Source organism: Gadus macrocephalus, chromosome 11 (assembly GCF_031168955.1).
Source record: "Gadus macrocephalus chromosome 11, ASM3116895v1".
Lineage (NCBI taxonomy): Eukaryota > Metazoa > Chordata > Actinopteri > Gadiformes > Gadidae > Gadus > Gadus macrocephalus.
Genome location: NC_082392.1, coordinates 13,355,803 through 13,381,403, shown reverse-complemented (window position 1 = coordinate 13,381,403; position 25,601 = coordinate 13,355,803). Strand labels below are relative to the sequence as shown.

The following is a 25,601-nucleotide window of genomic DNA, read 5'->3' as shown; positions in this document are numbered from 1 at the left end:
TTGGAAGGAGATGGATCAGGTTGTGCAGGCCAGGCTCTATGATCGGCTAACAGACCACATCCCGGTGAGCAACCACAGGAAGGTCAGGATGTTAGACAGGAAATGTCCAGCCTTTACCGCACCACAACCGACTGTCCGGGTGAATCCATGTCTTCCAACTCGTGCTGTGTTTGTATTTCAGAAGAAAACATGATACGGGTATAGAAAAACACAACGCAAGCCAAACAGCAGGATTAAAATAGGAGATGGGCAGAACGTTATTTTTTTTTCAGAACGCCCCAACGATTGACGGCAGCAAGAGTCAAACAATCCTCTGTTCCCTTCACACAGCTTTTTTATTGTTTATAATACTTCAGAACAATCCCTCATCCTTAGCCACAACACATCCCTCGTCTCCCCCTCTCTCGGTTTAAATACACACCTTGCCTCACAAATACAAAGTTCAAAAACACAGCAGCTGGATTCCACTGCTTCAATATCATACAGAAGCACACAAATGAAAAAAAAGATGGAGATCTCACAGCTGGCGCTGCCACATAGAGCCGTCTGGGAGAAAGCTTTGGAATGGTAAAAGTACATTGCACTGACGGTTTTTGGCAATGGTAAAATACACATGGGTAAGAAGAAGTTACGAGGATTACAGTACCCTACAATGAAACAATATGAAATGTTGGGGGGAGTCGATGGAAATGAGAACTAACGAGAAGATTAGGCAGACAATGCTTTTAATTTCTTCATGCTTTAGACAGTCTATGGAGGCTAGAATTATTTATGAGCATCATAAACGTTAACTCTTTATATCAATGGATCCATCGCCGCTGGTGATGAATGTATTCACGTTTTTGATCTGTATACTGTAATAATTATTACAAAATTATGCAGAATCTGGATGCATAAACAGTAGCAGATTCTGCGCTGTTTGATATCCTTCTGGTTTTAAGATAGCAATATTTGGGGAGTTCAGTTTGTAATATTTTACAAATTGGCAGAATGATGGCAACATGGATGCATTATGAATAGTTTTATCCCAGAATTAGTGACTGAAATGGATTATCAAGCAACATTCTTACCGGGGGGGCTTCTTGCATAAACACACAAAATTGTCATTTACAACACATTCAGCTTTGTGGTTACTTGTGTTTACTTACTGTACGTCTTTACTCTGGGCAAACATATAGTATATTATTCACATAGTATTCACATAACAGTAATATACATCTATATATATCTATATATATACACATTCCTCCACCCTCGAGAAACAAGTGTTCAGGCACTTCCTGTTTGTGTCCAGTAGCTCACTAAGGAGATACTGGGCCCAACTGCTCTAGCTTACCTCATCACGTACCCTTTGTCTGAAAACAAACCGCTCCAGCCTTTGAAATGTGAGACCCTGATGAAAACATCACACTGCCTAATTCATGTTCTCTGCGCTCCCGCTAGAAGCAGATTTGGGAGCTGGAACCCGGCGCTAGCTGCCATTCCTGTGGTATGATTTAAGGTTTTCCCCTCCGTTTGTTTCTGGGTGGCAAGGCGGGGGTTGTTGATAGTGTTTGAAGTGGAGTTAACCACCATGAGACACCCCTTTACAACTGCTGCGTGTCAGTAGATAACCGGGGAACCCCCCCTACAGTGAAATTCAATTCAACTTTATTATATAAAAGAATAAATGCTTTTCATCCTTATGTCATAGACCTTTTAAAGCTCCACTTCTATCGTTGACTTGTTTTTCCCGTAATGTCTCTCAAAGTTCACTTTGCCACCACAGTCACAAACACCAAACTCTTCCCTCTTCTTGTTCTAACAATAACAGATCTAGGTCCATCTTTTTTTTCAAATCAAATGTAACACAGAAAACGCATAGTGGTGGAAAACATCAAGAAACTTTTAAATGGCTGAGGCTCTTGGCCAATGCATTTTCAACTTGTGTCCGTTTTTACATGGAGCCTATTTCTGTTTTCCTCATTTGATGTCACTTTGGACAGAAAAAATGTATGCGACATTGCAGAGCTTCATCCACTACTGAAAAGGTCAACAGCGACTAACACATTAAAACTCTCTTGAACATCGAGCAAATGCAGCCAAAACAAGGTAAGAGGCAACGCCTCCGAAAAGAGGGGGAACAAATTCACTGTCAAATCATAAGCACCTTTAAAAATGAAACTGCATCTTCAACATGAAACACAGTACTGGTCCAGACACGTCACCACAGCATTATGAATCTTCATTTTTTACACGCTGCCTCAAACAATGTGCGGATGTCTTACACCCGCACACCCCAACAACCTCCCCACCCATGACCTGAAAGTCAGAGGGAACTCCCACCGTGGAGACAAACTGTGAGCGGATGCAGTACAACTACCGTGTGTATGTTGTCAACAACAAGCAATAGGAGGGTGTCAATAGAGGCTATAGTTCTAGTTGAAGTTCTAAGTTCTTGTGGGATTGGCACCATCACAATGATCTCCCGTCTCCCCCATGGCGGAGTCGTGCCCCCGGTACCGTGTGTCCCCTGGTGGCTCCGACTGCATCAGCAGCACACGTCTTCTCTCCATACTGTCGGGGGCCGAGGGCCCGCTGTGTAAAAAACCTTCTGCTCGCCACTTTGCGCGTTTTGAATGAAGCCGTTTCCGATGTGTTCGAGGAGTCGGGACAATTGAAAGGGGAACATTTATCTTTCCTGGTATGGGGGTGGGTAGCATAAGGCAGTTAATGGTATGGTGACAGAAGTCATGCCTGAACAACACTTGAAGAGAACAACAACAACAATAACATGTCCATGTTTAGTCCCAGACGCTGGATATTCAGTCTGTTGTAGCAAAACCATGAACAACAGTCAGGACGACTGCTCTCCAGTGTGGCGGGGGTCCAGCGTTAGCCCATAATACTCCTATTGTTGCTACGGTAACAAATAGCACAAAAGAGCTTTAGAGTCCCGAGGCAAAAGTTAGACCCAAAAATAAAAGCACAAAAAATATCAAAAAGGGAACAACAACGACGACGACGACGAGAAGAAGAAGAAGAAATGACTGCTGTACATTAAAGGTTAAAAGTTAGAATCTTGACCCCCAGTTCCTCCCATCACTCTGCGTCGTCCCTCACATCGCTCCCTGTCCAAAAGGTCAAACCAAAACATCCATACTGTCGCCGGTCCCCGGGGGGCCCCGACGGAGAGGCCGGCTGATGGAGAACGATGGCGACCGTTAGCATGTTGCTATCTCCCCTCGAAGCAGTCCAGGTACTCCAGGATAAGGTCGTAGCAGAATCGATACTGCTCCTGCGGGGCACAATGTAATAACACAGATTGATTGGTAATAGAAACATTCATGTCCTCCCCAGCCACCGCCCGAGGCACGGTCCCAGCCTGAACTGGGAGAGGGCGAAAGACAGAGCGTCTCACTAAAGCAGATTTGCGTAAATCAATTTCACCAATTCATCACTAATTACTACTAGTAATAGCAACCACGGCCAGGGCAGGAGGTGATCCAAGATGGATGGAAGGGAGGACAGCGGGAACAGCTAATTTATAACCTTGCGTATGGATAGACTCTTAACATTTTTCTGCTGGACAGGGGGCATGGATACAGAACGTACAGGCAATCAAGCAAACACACATACCAAACACAAACACACACATGGGTCAGGTGAGGTTTTTCAGTTCAGAAAATACAGAAATCTCTGCCTATTCCTGGCTCAGATCCAAAGAACAGCATCATAGCACATCAGCATCAAGGACCAATCAGAGGGGTTCCTGTACCAGAGACTCCACCATGTTGGGCTTGCAGTTGCGTAAGGTCTTGACGGCGTAGAAGACGTCCACCATGTTCTGGTACTGGATCATCTCCAGCAGGATGGTGCTGGCGCAGAAGCTCCCGCTGCGACCGCCGCCGTTCCTGAACACAACGCGGACGCAGACGTTAGGGGGAAGTACCAGAGGTCAGCTGTATTTCATCTCATAGGTTGGTTCTGATAACATGTGTTTAGTTTCATAGGTTTCTTCTAATACCATGTGTTTAGTTTCATAGGTTTCTTCTAATAATAACTAATGTTATTAGTCTCATAGGGTTCTCATAATAACAATTGTTCAGTCCCATAGGGTTCTCATAACAGGATTTCCCATAAAAGACACGTTTTCCAACTTAGAAGACATATTGTTAACGATGATGGTTGGGTCAGTTGTACCCTAATTAATATTAATTATCCATCAAACAGATTATGTTCTTTGGTGATAACGAAGTGTCCATGTTGTTCCTAACATCCAGTCAAGGTTTAGCAGTGTGTTTGGAATTCCCATCTATTATCATGTCCAGCATTATATATATACTTTTACTATAAATATTACCTATATTCTTCGCTCATCAACCAGAGTGACATTATTTCACATAAAGAGCTTTTGAAATATTAAGCAACCTTAATTGACCTGTGCCTGTGAAATATTCAGCCTGCATTCCCAGCCATCTATTTTTCATAAATTGTGTGTCTTTAACTCCATTAAGCACGCACGCCATTGGACAGACCCCTTCCTGTCCCCTGAGCCTGGCATTGGTTGCAGAGCCAGAAGGAAGGCGGGTGCTGGGACATCATTGGCCAATACACAGTGCTCTAAAGTAATCAATCAACCTCAATTGCCTAGGCACTCTAGGATTTACCATCGAGAGACTCGATGCATTCTGTATTAAGCCATAATTGATTTCATGAAATGTTGGGGGGGAGACAACGACTATTCATTATCATCAGCAGTAGCGGTCGCTTTCTGAGGTAAGGGGGAAGGGGGGAAGTTGTTATGACAACGGGAGGAGTTGTAGCAACGCATCCGACTCAAACGCCGGCTTAGTGTTTCGCAGCAGGCTTTAGAACACCACAGAGCCGTTTAGGATGAGACACGCTCAGAATGACAGCATTCTACTGACACACACACACACACATACACACTCACAAACACCAGCTTGTAGCTCATCACTCATCAAAGCCCTTCCAACCGTGTACACACACCAGGTTGTCAGTCAAGGGTTAAGAGAGTTCAGTTGACATTCATATATTGCTTCAGAATTCTCTTCGGTTTTAATCCAATAAAACTCCAAAACGCGGAACGAGAAATAGAAGTCGTTGATCGTATTAACTCTGTTATTAGGAGTCACACACAAACTGTTCTGGAACCACACACACACTGATGGTCTTGAACCAGACACACACACATTGGTGGTCTGATTGTATGTAACCACACAGACACACTGATGGTATGTAACCACACAGACACACTGATGGTGTGTAACCACACACACACACACACACACACACACTGATGGTATGTAATCACACACACACGCTGATAGTATGTAACCACACACACACACGGATGGTGTGTAACCACACACACACACATGCACACACTGATGGTATGTAACCACACACACACACTGATGGTATGTAACCACACACACACATTGATGGTATGTAACCACACACATCCTGAGGGTCTGAGGGCTGTAACAGAGGCGGTACTCACTCGGGATGAGACAGAATATTCGATCATTCGATTATTCGTTCCCGAGGGTCAAAGTCGATTTTTAACATTTGGACCGTTTACATTTTTTCCCATTCAATTAAACAAGAATTAACGGACGGAACTAATGTCAGACAGGTGTCCAAGGGCATTATCCTGCTTATACCATGGTCACTTGCCATAGAAAATAAATGAAGACCATTCATTTATAGGGGGATTATTTGTTTATCAACACGGCGGATGTGCGCGCCGAATTATCGCCATAAGAAAATTTGTTTGACCCGTTGCCATGGTTATCTCTGCGTGGTTCATTTGCAGTTGCGGTGTTAACTAGGGATGTTGTCAGCTTACTGTTACATTAAACTGAAATCAGAAAACGCGGTTATATGATATAGACCCTATAGTATCTGTGGTATAAAGGCTGGGACGAATTTCAAATTATAAATACATACTCTTCATGTTGAAAGTATAGACCGTCGCGATTCAGCCTTTATACCACAGATACTATTGGGACTATAGCATATAACCGCGTTTTCGGATTACAGTTAAATGCATTTTTCACAATTTACCAGCTCTCATTTTGAGGGCTGATGATCCATGGCTGCCTTTGTGAATGTCGGCACACATCGAATAATCGATTATTCGTTCATACCACCCACCGATTATTCGACCATGAAAAATTTGAGTTATTCACATCACTAGTACTCACAGGCAGTGGACGATGGTGCGTCCCTCCCCACACTCGCGCTGCCACTTGTGGATTTGAGCCAGCAGGTTGAGGAAGGCCTTCTTGGAGTCGGGCACGTCTCGGTATGGTGACCAGCGGAGGAACTGGAACTGACACACCACCAGCTGACCCTCCTGGAGCTGCACAGGACACACACACACACACACAGAGTGTGAAGGACTGGGCTTCTTTAGCCATGGCCATCAAGGTCACACACACACACACACATACACACACAGAGGGAGTCTGAAGGACTGTGTTTCTTTGGCCGTGGTCATCTTGGAGCTGCACAGGACACACACACACACACACACACACACACACACACACACACACACACACACACACACACACACACACACACACACACACACACACACACACACACACACACACACAGTCTGAAGGACTGTGTTTCTTCAGCAGGTGGCCATCCAGTTCACACACACACACACACACACACACACACACACACACACACACACACACACACACACATACATGGAGTCGGAAGGACTGTGATTCTAAAGAGATGGTCATCTTGGAGCTTTCCATGAAAGGACACACATGAAGTCTGAAGGTCTGGCAAGACACACACACATATGTAATACGAGTGTCCGTGTGCATCTATAGAGGTTTGGACAAGTGCATATGCGTATGTGCATGCATGTGCATGTCTGTATGATGACTTGTTTGTGCATCTATCTACATGTGTATGGATTTTTTATCGTGCATGTGTGCGAGTCTGCGCTGTGCATCGGTGTATATCATGGTGTCATGTGTATGGATTTGTGATCATGTGGGTGTGTGTATGTGTTTGTGTGTATGTGCATATCTACCAGCACGTGTATGAATTTTCGACCATGCACGAGTTAGTGACTGTGTGCGAATCTACATGCACGTCGTGTATACATATTTGCGATCATGTGTGGTTGTTGGCATGCACCTGACGTGTGCCTGGATCCTGGCACTGTTGCCAGAGCAACAATGGAGTGTGTGTGTGTGACACCCCCTCCCCTCCCTCCCTCCCTCCCTGCCCCCACCGAGCCAGGGGCGGGCGTCTCTCGGCGGTGCTCAGTCAGCAGTCTGACCAGGAGATTTATGGGCGGCCGGTCGGATCGGGAGCTGAGCCGGGCGCGGGGGCCTCGGCGCGCTCGTAGCTCCTGGCTCCTCGCGGCCCTCCAGCCGGCACTTAAGGAGCACCGGAGCCGCTGTAAGTCACGCAAATTGGGCTGGCGGAGGCGCCGACGACGCTCCGAGGAATGGCCTCGCTGAAGGGGGGTGGGGGGGGGGGTTTACAGAGCGTGCCGACATGGCCCCGGCTCGGTACCTCATCCTCTAGCACATGCCTGCGCTGCACTTTCCCGGGGACTTTTTGCTCGACGACCGGCGTGAGGAAGTGCTAAGCGAGCGGGAGGGAGGGGGGGAGAGAGCAGGAGGGAGAGGTGGACTAACCTGTCAGGGGAGGCCGGGGGGAGGTAGGCCAACCTGTGGGGGTGGGGGGGGGGGGGGGGGGGGGGAGGGGAGGCGGGGGTTTTGAGTTCCAGCACGCCAGAGTACGGCCGGGCAACGCGCCGCCGTTCCCGCCACTCAGAATGACGTCCGTGATTGAGCTCGCCTGAATGCACATTTGTAATAGTCTGCGTTTGTCAGCGATTCGCTTCAGGGGGATAAAATTGACTCGCTTGAAGTTCTATATTTGAATAGCCGTACAGAAGGAGACGAGGATCACAGAGGTTGAGATTTTTTTGGGTACACAGCGGAGGGAGTTGACGCAAGCGTACACATCTATACCCCCCACACACACACACACAGTCACACACACATTTGTATTCAGCGCGGCGGGGCCCTGGTAGAGGAAGCAGACGTCCCCTCTGCCCCCGCACGGTGACAACGCTGTCAGACGCTCCGTTTGGCTTCCCGCCCCTCTCAAAAGTTCTGCCTAATTCCCCGCATGTCAGGTGTCTCATTTGGATGTGCGACACGGTTTAGGAACAAATCAAAAAGCTGTGGACTCGGGGGGAGGGATGAGAGGGCTGGCACCTGAGAGAACTGCTGGCATACATATGGATGGTATTGTCATGAAATACGTTATTTTTTTGGAGCATACTCCTATTCACCGGACAGTACACAGTACACAGACTTTTGATTGCCTCCTAGGCAATCAAAAGTCGGTTTGAGAGACAGATAACTGGACCATCATTATCTCAGTCAAAGGACCTCATATGGTTTCCCATCCTGCAGAGGCGTAGCCTTTTAACCCGTGATTCAGGTGGCCCTATGGAAATACAGGAGGCCCCAGATCCCTTTCTACGGTGACTATAGCGAGAAAAGATAAATATTGGCTAGGAAGACATTTGACATTCACAGCAAGTGAACGGCTCACTGGAGTGAAAACACACTCAGGTACCACCTTGGGTGACAGACCATCTCTCGAGGGGGACGGGAGCATACGCCCGCGGGTGTGTTCAGGGGACAGTAGACCACCTACCCGCGTCACGTTCTTGACCCGGAACAGACGTGTGACGACGTCGTCGTCCGCCGACATGGACAGAAACTCCACTTCCATGGGCCCGTACTGCTGGAGGCCGGGCTCGGGCCAGTACTGAACACAGGGCTGCAGGGGGAGGGGGCGGCAGGGAGACACAGAGGAGGACAGAAAGACGGAACAAATGTTAAAGATAGAAAGGAGACATAAAGGCGATGCGTTGTGCAGAGATGGAAAGCAGCAGGTAAACCAATGGCCCCGTCTATATGTACTATATATAATATAATTCACTATACAACACTATATAGTACTACACTATATTATACTATACTATGCTTTACTATACTATGCTATACAATTCTTTATTGTTGCATCCTCTGCATAATTGTTAAATGTGAATGAGAGATTACTTCCGTATCACGATCCAGAAAGCCTATGTTTGTGGATTAAATAATCGTGCCACCAGGCAGTCTTTTCAATGGCCTGCAGTAAAAGCATCTTGCAGATCGTAATCCTGAGGATCCCACCAGGGAATTACACTCACATCGTTCCCTCTGTGTCTGGTATCTACTGCGATGCCAACTATACACTCAATCCCTGAATAAAGAGAGTACAGGCATGCACGCACGCACACACTAGTCTCAACCCGGATCCTTTCTATAATCACATATCTCCTGGGCTCCTGCAATATATACATGTGCACGTATAAATATACATTTATATATAAATATATACATAAACTATACATACATATATATTAAAAACAAATTTGCAAGAGTGAAGTCACACAGACCCATTCCCCTTATTTCATCATCTATCATGCACGCTGCCTGACAGCAGGACTCAGGGCTGATCAGAAGTGATCCTGCAGTTTGCAACCACATAACCTCTCTGACCCCGCAATCATCTCTCTCCGTAAGGGAAACGCTTCAAAGATTTCCTCACCTTTTCCCTTATTGGTTACAGTTTCGTTTAGTGAAGTATATTGTATTATAGTGTTTTCTAGCGCAATATAGTACATTATAGTATAGTTTAGTACAGTTGGCAATTCCATTTGATTCACTCTTTCAGGATACACAGTACTGCAGTCAATTACATCTAACATCTCTGGATAAAAAATATGAGCTGTCTAACCTCATGAGTGGGAAATTAATGAACTCAGAGCCATCATTTACTCATAATTTCTCCAAGATATGCCAAGACCCATAAACCCCCGAGAGAGAGAAGCAATAAATTAAAAGAGCGTTTATACTCATTAGCAGCATATGACTACGCTTAAAAGCAGGTCAGCAACCCGCCCTGACGCAGTTCAAGACTGGCCCATAAAAGGAACAAGGATGAAACATTAAGTATGGGAGGTACAAAATAAAAGCCTGTCAAGTCAAAAGGTGAGAGTCACCATTAAATAGCTTGGGTTTTATTTATCACCCATAGGCATTAAGAAAAAGAAAACGGCCTTAAATCACATGTCTATGACATCACACCGACGTTCGTCAACATGCTTGATATGCATTTAATCTGCCCGACGCAGGATCTCATATCCCCACATGTGAGGATGCAGAGCATCCCGTCAGAGCCAGAGATACTGCAGCCCAGGCGAGTGTGGGCTTAAAGGAGAAAGAGCGCAGGCAACAAAGAGGACCTTGAGAGAGCCTGGAGGGTGAAGCTATTATCCAGAGCTCCAACTTGAAACATGGGAGCGAGGCGGAGCTATCAGGCGATGCCTTCAGATCAATGTGGTCAGAGATCAAAGCTCCACAATATGGCGCGAGGGAGCTAATCCCAAACACAGAGATACACAGACCAGACGGAGGAGGCGGTGGCAGGGGAAACTCAAGTTAAGTTCACACACAGAAAAATACCCCTGAAATACATCCATACAAACACACACACATGTCCGCATGCTAACACATGCACCCAAAGACACACAACCACACTTCCACAAACATGCATGCAGCCTACACACTGGACACATATACATACCCATCGACACACAGACATTCACACACATCCGGGCACATACATCTATCAAAATACTCCTCTACACATGCAAACACAGGTATCTTCCCTGCAGCATTGGAACGAACCAATAAGAACGAGCCAATGGTTAACAGGCCAATTGGAAAGGTGCTGATAGGAAGCTTTGGCTCGCTCACCCAGGCGGAGTTTGATTGGTTGAGCTGGTTGAGCATGACGACGGCAGTGCAGCCGTAGTCGAACACCAGCCTCCAGAAGTCTGCGGTGGTCCCAGGCAGCGGGTGGGGGGTCACGATGAGCGCGGCGGGCCGGTAGAAGCTGTCTGTGAGCGCGGCGTTGATGTAGTTGTTGCTCTCACCCTCCGTGGTCACCAGGAAGGCCAGGGCGCGGTCGGGCGGCAGCACGTCCATGCTGCGGTTCTTCTCACGGTTCCTCGGCAGCAGGGCGATGCTATACTCCTCCACGTCGATGTGGGGGGTGACCGAGTTCAGAGTCTGGAGGGAGAGAGGGACATTAGTCTTGCGACACCGGGCAATCGGAGATCCCGTCGCCTACTCATCGTCTGGGGGTTAGGATTAGGGTTCTGAATGCAAGACGGGTGTTGGGAGAGCGGGGGAAATGGACGCTACCGGACCTAAACGTTGACAGGAAATTACATCCCTCCGGAAATAACGATTTCCAACAAAGTGGAGATATAGCGAATCGGTTTGTCACACGGAGAGAGCTTTTTCTAAAACATTGGAAATGTATTTCCTGAGAAACATTCAATAATTGTATTTGTCTCATTGAATGTGAACTAGTGGATGTATGAAGGAATGAAATGAACAAGTGGATGTATGAAGGAATGAAGTGAACAAGTGGACAAATAGAGGACTGAAGTGACCTTGGCAATGTATAAATTAATTAGGTGAACTAATGGACTAATAGAGGAATGAAGTGACCTAGTGGATGTATTAATGTATGAAGTAGAAAATTGGATGTATAAAGGTATGAAGTAGACAAGTGGACATATTCAGGAATGCCTCAAGCCCTAATGATGATGTAATAACCTCTGAACATCATTATGCTAAAGTGATTGAGTACAAACAACCGCCGCTTCATTACCCCGCCGTCGTAATAAAGGAAATGTTTTTGCAACCCAAACGCAACATTTCCCGGCCAATTATCTTTGATAAACACCATGTTTACTCTGGTGTACAAGGACAATCTAAAGATAATTTTTTTTAAGGATAATTAGAACAGAAGATGACTAATGAAGTGTAGATCTGGGAGGCTCTAAGGAGGCAGGCTGGTGCTCTGTGTTTCGGCCCGTACACTCTGAGCGTAGGATGCTCTAAAAAGGTTCCCCCCCGCCCCCCCTCCCCGCCCCTTACCAATGTCAGACGGATGGGTTTACAAGATCAAAGGGATACCGAAGGCGATCGCGTCCGATCCTCAACATGAACACTTTGTAACCAGAGAGCTGCCCCACCCGGTCTGACACCCGACTCTCCCCAATAAAGCACCCAGGTAGTGAATCCGGCGTAAACTCGTGTAGAGAAAATAAGTGTACAATCGAATATGGTATCAAAAAGAGGAGAGCAGAGGAGACACAAGCTGATTCCAGGATTGCTTTGAAATGCGAGAGGAGGGAATCAATGCGGCGGCCAACTGATCAGAGGGAGGGAACACAGCTGCTAGACAACGCAGTGAAACAACGGCTAATAACCAAAGGATGTCAGGGACGCACACACGTGTTATTATTTCTGAAACAATGTTAACTTTGAAGAGCTTCTTTCCCCATCGATGTGTTGTTGGTAGCAGTTCATCTCTAGCGTTATCCAAGCCTCAGAGTCCCAAGCAGACGCTTACATAATCTTGTTTTTGTTGTATTTTTTTGTTGTATATTTTTTGACGGCAGTAGTGGAAAAGCAAACTAGAAAAACAACTACAAATGGGAGGAAGATCCATGCAAGGGATAGCTCTGCATCATCAGCCAGCCAGGACTATCGAAGAACTTCCTCTTAGAGGATAATACAGTCCTAGATTAGAGGGGTTGGAGGAGTCTCAGACAAAGTCAATGGTGGCAAGAAAGTCTTGTTTTTTTCGGTATCATACAAAACCTGTCCATCGGGTCTTAAATGCCTCTATAACACGATGAGGCTGACTCCTCGTTCTCCTGTCCATGGGAGGTTTCTTCTCACAGCGGTAATGTGACAGCCTCGTTTTTCATAACTAATCCTCTGCATACATAGTATAAATATATCTCACCAGAAAATTAAACAATTCAGAGAGTAAAAGTGAGAGGTTGGAAGAATATTAGGACTGCGGCTAGGTTATATGTCGATCCTTGATACACAAACACACACACACACACACACACACACACACAAAACAAGAAAAAAAAACTCAACCTAGGATGTATGACCTTGCATCCAAGCAAAAATAAAAAACACCTCTCCCCTATCCCTCATCCTATCCCCCTGTCTCCTCATACCTGTTTTTGTTGACATTGATGCCACACAACCTTCATCTATATTTGATTATAGCTTAACCCAGTGGGCTGAAATGTTGATGCAGCGGACCCCCCTGTCGTTCAACTGACCTGGAACTCTTCTCTTAGCTGTGAGGAGTTGCTCTGTGAGTCCACCCGCAGCATCTCTTTGTAGGTGAGGGCGAACTCGTTCACCAAGATGGCCGTCTCCCCGCACAGACAGGCCTCCAAGATGGCGTCGTGGATGAAGACATACTGCTCCTGCAGAGTGGAGATAAAATACAGGTTGGATCATGAAAATGTGTGCTTGTTGTGAGTCAGTGTATGTGTGTGTGGCAGTATGTGTATGCGCTTGTATATCCGTGTGTATATCTGTCTTTGTGTGTGTGTGTGTGTGTGTGTGTGTGTGTGTGTGTGTGTGTGTGTGTGTGTGTGTGTGTGTGTGTGTGTGTGTGTGTGTGTGTGCAGGTCTGTTTGAAAACGTGCATGTCTCCATCTGGCTCTGTCCATAGCAGGAAGGAGAGAGCTGTGCATGACTACATATCAATAAATAATCAGGAAAGTTAAACATTGGATATTTTTTTCATTTTTAATCTCCCCTTCTTGTCCTGAATTAAACATGTGCTATACTGTTTCAAAGAGCTCATGCCAGGGAATTAATAACTAATTATGAGTCAACAAACACTCTTGGACTGTGCATTTCATTATACTGTCAGTGTTAATAACGGCAAATGTAATTAACAGTTAAGCCAATATTAGATTTAGATGGAAATAAAGGGATTCGCAAAGTTTGTGCAGTTCCAAAGGGAAGTGTGTGATGGAGAGCTCACAAAAGGAACCATGGTGATCTTATCGTTTGAAGAACCACTTTTACCTTTACACAACTCATAACAACCCATCGCAACTCGCTACATTCATAAAGTTTGTCAGAACTATAAATACATGAATAAATAAATGCCAAGGAGCACATTTTAATGTATTCAATTAGTCACATAGAGAACAAAGTCTGATTTCATTCACCATACTATCCATGTACTTGTTTTGAGTTATTTATTCAGATTTATTCCTTTCTGTATTGTATGTAATGATATGTTTCTAGGCTACAGGGGTTCATGTAGGCTGCATGCATCTCTTCCTCTCATAATGAAGAATGAAGTGCTATAGGAAGCAAGCGACAAAATACAGCCGCTCTCCATTCCTGCTCTGTTTGCTTTGTTCCGTCAAATCAACATGATTCTATTTCTTTTTTGGGTCGCGCTACAAATATGAAATGAAATTGGCACACTGTGTGCTTTGGGCTACTAGACATGACTGAAACCACATATTTATATGTGTATGTGACCTCTGTTTGGATCATGTTGATGCGACGAGAGCAGAGGGTCTTGACGCAGTTGTAGATGTCCACCACGCCCTCACACTCGGCCATGTCCAGCATCACGTCCAGGACGATGTAGCAGCCGGTTCGACCTGCCCCCACACTGTTACACAGGAAGGAGTACGTTATAATACACCAGAATACACCGTAGTAGACCATAATACAACATAGTACACCATAACGCACCACAATACACCACAATAAGCCATATTACACCACAACAAAACCATACACCGTATTACAACGTAATACACCATAATACCCCACAATACACCCTAATACACCATAATACACATAGCCCCAAACTGGTACACAGGAAGGAATGCTTTATCCTACACACATGCTTGTTACCAGTATTTGTCTATCACATCTCCCGGGTTAGTGACAATGGGAGATGAGGTGGACAACATAAGGTGTACTTTTAATTTATATTACAAAAAGAACACGGGGGACATTTAAATGTTGAATAAGGTATGATAAGGTGGAATTAATAATAAAAAACACGTCAGAAATGCTAATTTGTATTTCTCTCTTTACTCAATACCTTTAGGTATTAGTTAAAACATGAACTCAACTGCATTATGCATGTCTTTTACCCCGTCAGTGTTTTGGAATCCTATTAGGGTCCTCCATGCTAAAAACATACGCACTGGTGCAGAACTGTACAACACTGTGGAGACAAGCCTCCCCCAGATGACACACACTATATGCATATCAGCCCATGAGGAACGCATGAAGGCGAGAGGAGCGTCCCCACCTGCAGTGCACCACCACGGGGCCGGCGTCCGGGGGGGTGCTGGCCTTGACCCGCCGTATGAAGGCCAGCAGGCCCGTGGCGTGGAAGGGGACGCCGTGCTCCGGCCAGGACGTGAAGTGGAACTGCCTGACTTCGTGCTTCGCCGAGTAGCCTCTCTGTTGGGCACAGAATACCACAGCACCGAGCCGCCCCCGTCAGCACAACACACCACCAGGAACGCGACACAAGCGGGACACCTCCGGTGCACCACTGGGCCGCCCGTCAGCAGTCTCCGCTAATCAAGTCTGCTCCCGATAGATGTCTTTATTACAGACACGCTGCCATCCATCCCCAGTCACCTCCCCCCCAGCCCCCCTCCTCCTCCTCTGCTCCCTCTCCCAGTGATTGATGTGATACGACCCTTCTTTTACTTTGGGAGTGCGGAGCGTCAAGGGCGTGGGCCACCTGGGCGGCTGGGTGACAGCTGCACGATTTACTTCTCTGTGTCTTTATCCCCCGGAGCTCAGGAGCGGTGCTCTGCACACACCGGGTGTGTTCCCACCGCAGATCGGAGATGACAAGGTAAACGAACGCAAAGCAAAGATCTAAGCTGGAAATTTCTTCTCAACAACAACAACAAAAAGGAGCTCCAAAGCCTCTGTGAACGCAAACTGTCAGCAGTTAACCCCCTTTCTTCTCTCCCTCCCCCAGACTCTCTTCTCTGGAATAAGCGTGTGCCAATTCAGTGAGCTATGAGTTGATAATAGCTTGTTCATTGCCCCTGTTATGTCTCTGCGACCTGTCCCTGGGTACCATCGACCAGGAGGGAGATTACCAGGTGGCCAAAAAAAGAACCACGACTTTGAACACTGGAACCCGTCTGGGGTTTCTGTTGAGGCACTGAGCAAAGAAATGACCCCTGGGTTTGGTCCTGAACCACACGCGCCGTATGGGCCAGCAAACGACTGAAACGAGCAACGGAAATTTTCACTGGTCTATTAACACGATATCACTGTGTCTTGAGACACAGTCCCTTTGTGATCTTTTCTGATAGTATAAATAACATTAAAGAGCAGGTAGCGTCATTAAGTAGTAGGTAGGGTTCATTAGGCCCAAGAAGGATGAATAGGAGCAGGTAAGTAAGTAAGTAAGTAAGTTTTATTTATAGAGCACATTTACACACAGCATACACTGACCAAAGTGCTGTACAATAAGATAAAAATAATAAAAATAATAATGATAGGTAGGGTCATTAAGGAGCAGGTAGGGTCATTAAGGAGCAGGTAGGGTCATTAGGAGCAGGTAGGGTCATTAAGGAGCAGGTAGGGTCATTAAGGAGCAGGTAGGGTCATTAGGAGCAGGTAGGGTCATTAAGGAGCAGGTAGGGTCATTAAGGAGCAGGTAGGGTCATCAAGGAGCAGGTAGGGTCATTAAGGAGCAGGTAGGGTCATTAAGGAGCAGGTAGGGTCATTAAGGAGCAGGTAGGGTCATTAGGAGCAGGTAGGGTCATTAAGGAGCAGGTAGGGTCATTAAGGAGCAGGTAGGGTCCTTAAGGAGCAGGTAGGGTCATTAGGAGCAGGTAGGGTCATTAAGGAGCAGGTAGGGTCATTAGGAGCAGGTAGGGTCATTAAGGAGCAGGTAGGGTCATTAAGGAGCAGGTAGGGTCATTAAGGAGCAGGTAGGGTCATTAGGAGCAGGTAGGGTCATCAAGGAGCAGGTAGGGTCATCAAGGAGTTAGGTTAGTCTGCTTGCTTCTTCTCAGGGTTTCGGTTGGTTTCTAACCCACAACCTTTGGGCTAAGATTCAACCCCCTAACCACTAGGCTGCCCTTCCCCACACATGTGATACTGTTCAATGCTCCACATACAACTCTGCAAAAAAATAAAATGAAATGTATGTTTGATTGTGTCTCTGCGGTATCCAGGGATTCAGAGCGATCAATATTTGAGTATTGAGTACTGAGTACTGTGTGTACAGCAGGATTGGGTTGGATACACATGGTGCGGCACATGCTGGTGAACGGTAAACTCACCCTCTCCAAGGCGAAGGTGCGGACAGTGTATTCTGCCAGCGTCTCCGTCTTCAACAGAGTTATCTTGATGTCCCCGTACATCTCACTGTCATCAGGCCAGTATTTACAGCATTTAACCTGAGGGCACAAAATATCAACCATGTAGACTGCATTAATACAGATACTTCATTATTGTTACCTTCAAACACCAGTTTCATTTAGTTGCAACAATTAGTTCTGCGGTATAAATCAATGTTTAACTTGTATATATATATAGATAGATCTTACTTTGCCAATTAAACCTGACATTTACTACTAAAGTAAGTGAAGCATTTTGTCACTTACAATTTTTTACCTTTCACAAAATCATAGCTGTATTTCTTTATTCTTTTTAATTATTTTCAAGAAAAACTAAGTAAAATAAAAGATTATTGCAGTTTTATCGGAAAGCAACGGACCATAATTGTGAATGGCACCGTAATGCTTTCCTCCGCCCTTCAGCACAAAGGAGGTGATTCCCACCAGAGGGAAGGTGTTATTAGGACCCACGGCCAAATACTCAGTCGTTGATTACTGAGTGTGTGGTGGCGGAGGGCTGGGGGGGATTAAACACAGCCCTAGAGAAACAGCTTTAACATTTGCTTGTAGAGTTGGGATTCCTAGACCAACGCTTTCAGGATATTTCGATATATGCTATTGTGCGGTTTCGAAACAATTGATATCTTTGTCCAGCCATACCACTCTTACCACCATAACGCAACACTTTAGCTGTTATGCTGCTAATAGCGGCAGGCTATGATAATAAGGGGGTCGGCTTTCTGTCCACTCTGGCACTGCCGGCTGTCCACAGAGAACAGGGACGCAGAGCCCCGGGCTCCCAATCCGTCCAAAACATACACACACAGGCCACAGTGTGCATTCATCTGCCAAGGCGCTTCCAGTTGTTTCGATCCGTCCGAGTGCGTGACAACCTGTGATCCGGGCGTGAAACGGGACGCGAGATGACTCTTACACCTACCCGGCCGACCTCCACCAGCTTGGTGATCATGACGATGCTGAAGCAGTTCTCCTGCCACACCATCCTCCAGAAGTCATACGCCATCTCCTGCTTGGGCCCTGGGGACACGGAGGGGTAGAGGGAGAAACAAACTCAAGTCACCGGCGCCACTTATCAGCCGCCGGCGATCCACTTCAGTAAGAGGCTGTTTTAGGCCCTGGGTTATTCTGGCCGTCGAGGCGGAACGCCTCCTTTGTCAAGATGGCAGAGCAGGGATCTTTCTTGTCTCTTTTTTTTTTTCAGAGCCCTGCTGTCGATACAGCGTCTGAAGGGCTGAGACAGCAGAGGACGGGGCGCTTTACAAAGCAACAGCCGGGGGCGGAGGGTGACCTCTAGACTTTAGAACAGGGCGAATCATTTCACACAGAGGACATCAACGAGGGGCATAGGTAAGAAAACGCTTCAGAAAGAACAACATTATGTTCTTCGCTGTGTGAAGAACGAGGAGCACAGAGAAAAACCTTGACCTTGTGAAAGGAGGAATGGAATCTCTCCTCAATAATCTCCCCCCCCCCCCCCCCCCCACACACACACACACACACACACACAGGTCTATCAAAAGCCTTCTTCTCTCTATTCCAGTGATGAAAGGCACATTAATGTTCCTCTCGCTCTCAGGCCATGTATAGCCTCAAAAGTGCCACCCGGCGAGAAGGGGAAGGCCAAAAATGAACGTTTTTAATTATTGATTAATTCTCCGGCATCAATCGCGGAGTCTTTCACGGCTGGCTGGCAGCACGTGTCGCCCCCTTTTCAAGATCACATTAGAAAATGGCGGAGGCTTGACCATGGGTTCACTCGGTGGATCATCTTTATTGATTACGACATGACAAAGGGAAAACACACGATAATACGCACACACTCACACACATCCACACACACAAATAGTATTGCAATGATACTCACCCTGAGTGGCGATGAAGTGGTTGGATCGATGGTAGCCCTGAAAGCAGAAGGAGACGACATGCAGAGTTAGCGGTCTGCACCTGTAAGGCTACACTTATTAAGGCTCTATCTCACCCTTATGTCTAGTGAGTAAGGCTCTATCTCACCCTTATGTCTGGTGAGTAAGGCTCTATCTCACCCTTATGTCTGGTGAGTAAGGCTCTATCTCACCCTTATGTCTGGTGAGTAAGGCTCTATCTCACCCTTATGTCTATTGAGTAAGGCTCTATCTCACCCTTATGTCTGGTGAGTAAGGCTCTATCTCACCCTTATGTCTATTGAGTTAGGCTCTATCTCACCCTTATGTCTGGTGAGTAAGGCTCTATCTCACCCTTATGTCTATTGAGTAAGGCTCTATCTCATCCTTATGTCTAGTGAGTAAGGCTCTATCTCACCCTTATGTCTGGTGAGTAAGGCTCTATCTCACCCTTATGTCTGGTGAGTAAGGCTCTATCTCACCCTTATGTCTGGTGAGTAAGGCTCTATCTCACCCTTATGTCTATTGAGTTAGGCTCTATCTCACCCTTATGTCTATTGAGTAAGGCTCTATCTCACCCTTATGTCTAGTGAGTAAGGCTCTATCTCACCCTTATGTCTGGTGAGTAAGGCTCTATCTCACCCTTATGTCTATTGAGTAAGGCTCTATCTCACCCTTATGTCTGGTGAGTAAGGCTCTATCTCACCCTTATGTCTATTGAGTTAGGCTCTATCTCACCCTTATGTCTATTGAGTAAGGCTCTATCTCACCCTTATGTCTATTGAGTAAGGCTCTATCTCACCCTTATGTCTATTGAGTTAGGCTCTATCTCACCCTTATGTCTATTGAGTAAGGCTCTATCTCACCCTTATGTCTGGTGAGTAAGGCTCTATCTCACCCTTATGTCTATTGAGTAAGGCTCTATCTCACCCTTATGTCTATTGAGTAAGGCTCTATCTCACCCTTATGTCTATTGAGTAAGGCTCTATCTCACCCTTATGTCTGGTGAGTAAGGCTCTATCTCACCCTTATGTCTATTGAGTAAGGCTCTATCTCACCCTTATGTCTGGTGAGTAAGGCTCTATCTCACCTTAATGTCTGGTGAGTAAGGCTCTATCTCACCCTTATGTCTGGTGAGTAAGGCTCTATCTCACCTTAATGTCTGGTGAGTAAGGCTCTATCTCACCCTTATGTCTGGTGAGTAAGGCTCTATCTCACCCTTATGTCTGGTGAGTAAGGCTCTATCTCACCCTTATGTCTGGTGAGTAAGGCTCTATCTCACCCTTATGTCTGGTGAGTAAGGCTCTATCTCACCCTTATGTCTATTGAGTAAGGCTCTATCTCACCCTTATGTCTGGTGAGTAAGGCTCTATCTCACCCTTATGTCTGGTGAGTAAGGCTCTATCTCACCTTAATGTCTGGTGAGTAAGGCTCTATCTCACCCTTATGTCTGGTGAGTAAGGCTCTATCTCACCCTTATGTCTGGTGAGTAAGGCTCTATCTCACCTTAATGTCTGGTGAGTAAGGCTCTATCTCACCCTTATGTCTGGTGAGTAAGGCTCTATCTCACCCTTATGTCTGGTGAGTAAGGCTCTATCTCACCCTTATGTCTGGTGAGTAAGGCTCCATCCCAGCCTTTTGTCTAGTAAAGCTCTTAGGCATTCTCACTTGCCACAGGCCACAGCCTCGATAAATCTCCTTCCTCCCGTGTGATCCCGGGCTTCGGAGGACATTCCCCCTCAAACATCAACCTCCCCTCGAACCTGAGCACCCCCAGGACCCAACCGTACTGTGACAAAACACTTAATCAATGTCTTCAAACTAAAAGTAATACCGACAGCATTGATTCCTTTTTTTCTGCAGTTCTACAAAGCTAGACTCATTTATGTCCAAAAATGCTCGACAAAAATAATGATGGAATGACTGCCAGAAGTGCAGGCGGGTTGTTTGGGGTCCCTAATACAATTAAGTGAATTGAACCTGGATTTAGAAAAGGAAATGATACAGTCCCATTACAAGGCACAATAGGTCCTGTTCTTTTGGCGATACCCTCATTGTAACCGACAATTTCACACTCTGCGTGATAACACAACATTTTATTTCTTCAGAACAAGTCTTGCCTTTTTCTCAACCCCATTCGCACAAGCATCCCGAACACAGAGATCAGAGGTGAGGAAAAACACAGACGCAACATAAACATGGACACGGGACGCGGTGATGGAAATGGACAGGATGTGGAGCCACTTTCCACATGTACAGAGAATGTTCTGGCAGTTTCAATAACAAAGGTTATTACAGCCTTTGATGAAGAGGAGGAAAGACCTTCCCAAATGATAAAGATGTGATGTTTATGAGGAGGGATGAGGAGGGCACCTCAGCATCCGCAGGGGGGCTTGAAGACTAAGTCCTCCAATATTGAAAACAAACACCTCTTACCTCACGTTTGAAATTAAACAGCTGTTTCCAATGGATGGAACATGGATAAGGTGATTTAAAATGTGAGCCTTCAGTCCAAGGGAAACAGCTGGTCTGGTTTACAACACCGTTAACGCTACCAAACTGAGCACTAATGCTCTTCTGTAAAGAGTCTATAAAAGGGCTTGGCAAACTGAAGCCGGAGATGAATCTGTTCCACCTCTCCCTCACACAAGGCCCCCCCCGGCCATTAATAAACTCCATGTTTTTCTTGGAGTTGTTGCGGTCTTGTTGTTGGTTGGGAACTATTACTTTAATATGTTTTGGAGCCGTCTACGTTTTTGATGGATTGTCCAACCGAATTACAGCCGTTCAGTAAAAAAACAAAAAAAACTGGACACAGGTTTGAAATGGAGATGAATGGGCCGGCACTATCTACCCCCCCCCCCCCCCCCCCCCCCCCCCCCCCTATCAGCATAACCAGCACAACTCCACCACTTAGCACTACAGTAGTCACCATAGCAACAGCAACCTCCAGAGTCTTCTCCCCCCTGCCCCTTTCCTCCCCATCCACCTTATGAGCACACACACACACACACACACACACACACACACACACACACACACACACACACACACACACACACACACACACACACACACACACACACACACACACACACACTCACAGCCTGACACCTATGGGGGGGGGGGGGAGATAACAAGCCAGGAGGACACGGCCTGCTCTCTTGGTTCAGGTGCCCCGCACCACACACGCCTCACCTCACCTCACACTCAGCTACAGGGGCGGGAGGAGGGGGGAGGATTGGGGAGGAGGTTGAAGAGGAAATAAAGAGTGGAGGCAGGGGGAGGGTGGTGGCAGGCAAGAGACAGTACTTACTTCCCTGTTAATCCGAATCTACAGGGTCCAGATTGGAGGAGGAAGTAGAAAGAAGAAAAAGAACAGATATATATCTAGTTAATGAGAAGCTTATGGTGTTATGGCTACAGAAACATGGGAAGAGAAGCGTGTATGTGTGAGTGTGAGTGTGAGTGTGTGTGTGTGTGTATGTTTGGGTCAGTTGGTTAGCATTAGTGAAGATGTGTGTGTGTGTGTGTGTGTGTGTGTGTGTGTGTGTGTGTGTGTGTGTGTGTGTGTGTGTGTGTGTGTGTGTGTGTGTGTGTGTGTTAGGGTCCGTTTGTTAGGGTTATGATGATCTTGGGTAGAGCGCTTAAGACAGTGACGCACAACTGAACTGCAAACAAAAAAACAAGTCTAGGAAGCAGTCAGACTCCTACACAAGGCAGTGTATACAACATTTTTTTTTTTCCAGAGATTAGGAAACTTTTTCCATTTAATTCTGCCAAAATAATACGAGGTTGTCCAACTCGATCCTCCACTTGGCAAACCAGCCATTATCCCGCGGTGCCGTTGGCCTCGCCAGAAACTAGCTTCTCTGAGTGGTGTTGTCCTAATAACCCCTCTGCTGTATACACCCTAGTCTGTTGGACGGTCACAGCAGCCTCCCTGCTTCTAATGTCCTCCCGTGGTAATTAGGTGTTTGAAAACACAGCAGCCACTCTCGCTATAGAGAAAGAACAAACGCTTCAGCTACGCTAGCACTTGATGAAACGGCACCTACTGAATGGAAAAATCAACCACCAATGAATGAGTGCTTGTTAATGACTTAAAGATAGAACGATAATACCACTATTGTTCCCGTAACTTTAGGAAAAACTCCAACTTAAAACTTGAAACTTTATCTACACGCACTCAGATTGTGCTGATGACTAATGTTAATGGTACATTGGGTACTACGGGACGTTTGGAAAGACATTCCGATGATCTCAACGTGATAGATGACTTACCACGACGCAACTGAAATAACAACAACAAAAAGTGCCAAAATAAATTACAGCTATTAATCAAATTTCTCAAGCCGCATATTTTTTATGTTAAACATTATTTTGGTTCGATTTTAAGTCTCTGAAGCATGGATGCATTACTTTAGTGAACGCATGCACGTTTGCCATAATTATGTTAGAAAGAACTATATAGTCCTGTAGACACACATGACCAACATAATGTCTACAGACATTAACACAGCCCATGACGGATAAGCAGACTGTCTGAGAACTAAGGTGGGGAGTAGGAAAACAACAGAGCTGTTTCCTGCAAAGAGAGACTGAATAACATCAATCACATCTATTTAATTCTAGGATTTGCAGCCTCTTACCAAAGGCTTTACCTCCTGAATATGTTATTACATTTTTTTCCTTTTCTGTATTATTAAAATTGATAGCAGGGTTATGAGGGGTGAGGGATTCTGGGTAATGGAAGTTGGGTGCGGCTTCCATAACGAGGACATCTGGCAAGAGGAGTTTGATTGGATGGCAGCTGAGTAAAGAGCGCTGGACTGCATGAGAGGGAAACCCTATGCATGTTTCTTACATGGGCAGACAGTATCCCGATGCAAGGGCTTAAGACTCACGTCGATGTAGTTGGCGTTGATGTAGTCAGAATTCGGATCTCCCAGGAGCGGGTAGCAGTTTCACTCTGTGCCGATCATCTGAAAAATGATGAGTCAATTAAATATATGAGTCAGTTATGAATTGATTCATTGTTTGATTCATTTGTAAGTACAAATACTTTCACATTTACATTTACTCACATATGCTGTCGCTTGGAAATGCTAATATTTCTTTGCATTTCTCTGCTTCACAATATATATATAAATATATACAGGTACAAGTATATATATATACATATATAAATACCTATATATGTATATATATATATACACAGGTATAAGTATAGATATACATAGATATAAATACCTATACATGTATACCTACATACGTATATATACATAGAGCCGCCAGAGCAGTTGAGTTATGCTAACTCTTGAATGAAAACAACAGTTGGTTCTGCATGCCGATGAAGCGTTTTCAACTCACATCCCGTGAAGGTGTCCTGCCGGCCCTTGGTTTTGTCTTTCTTCTTGGTGCAGTCCCAGCCGTCAAAGAAGCTCTGCGAAGACAAGAGGAACTCAATGATCTGATGCTGCACAACAAAAATGCATCCACTCACAACACAGCTCTCTTTTTCTTGGGGGCGATAAGGAATAACCATTAATTGTTTGCTTCGGGTTTTGATTGAAACTTATCCAGAATCTCTCTCTCTCTCTCTCTCTCTCTATCTCTCTCTCTCTCTCTCCTCTCTCTCTCTCTCTCTCTCTCTCTCTCTTCTCTCTCTCTCTTCTCTCTCTCTCTCTCTCTCTCTCTCTCTCTCCTCTCTCCTCTCTCTCTCTCTCTCATCTCTCTCTCTGTCTAGTGCCGTATGTATAGAGTAAAGCCATTGTAATCCTCTCGCGATAAGGGGCAATTATACACATAATCAGATAATGCATCAGAGCCGCGAGCGTCAGAGAGAGATGGTGCTTGCTGGTGAAGGACTCCCGACTCCACAACCTGATGGGGTGGAGCGGAGAGGCGCACTGGGTTGGAGTGTGGAGGGGCGATGCAGTTGACTGAACAGGGGTGCCTTAACGTCCCATCTAATGAGTGGCTCATGGTGAAAGCACCCCTAGCTGCAGCACATATATTCTTACAAACGAGAAGTTGAAGGCAATGGTCTAACCATCTTTATTTATGCCATACCACCTGCTCAACCTTCAAATTTGCCTCAAGTGACAGTTTCAGATTTTAAATGAGTCTTTTCTTTTAATGAATCAGTCAATTTTAAACGATTTTTGAATGAGTACAATATTTTCAGCCGCAAGGCAGTTTAAATATAACAGTCTACTCTTGATATGTAAGGGCATTTTTAAATTGACTTTATTTGACACAATGCCTGCATCCCAATATTAAAACCCAGTCAACAGTCAGCTCCCTCCCTTACAAAGAAAATACAAAAT

General features: G+C 45.7%; 1 protein-coding gene across 1 annotated transcript in view; it reads right to left on the bottom strand.

Annotated features, from left to right (window-relative positions):
- Positions 1-318: 318 nt before the first annotated feature.
- The window catches only part of ptprub (protein tyrosine phosphatase receptor type Ub), a 140,039-nt gene continuing 114,756 nt past the window's right edge, over positions 319-25,601 (bottom strand). The window contains 14 exon segments of the mRNA XM_060064665.1: positions 319-3,277; positions 3,758-3,893; positions 6,213-6,370; positions 8,722-8,847; positions 10,875-11,189; positions 13,280-13,429; positions 14,511-14,646; positions 15,301-15,455; positions 17,312-17,428; positions 18,309-18,406; positions 19,254-19,290; positions 24,177-24,230; positions 24,232-24,254; positions 24,643-24,715. Coding sequence (XP_059920648.1) covers positions 3,215-3,277; positions 3,758-3,893; positions 6,213-6,370; positions 8,722-8,847; positions 10,875-11,189; positions 13,280-13,429; positions 14,511-14,646; positions 15,301-15,455; positions 17,312-17,428; positions 18,309-18,406; positions 19,254-19,290; positions 24,177-24,230; positions 24,232-24,254; positions 24,643-24,715 — 1,641 coding nt within the window. The 3' untranslated portion in view covers positions 319-3,214.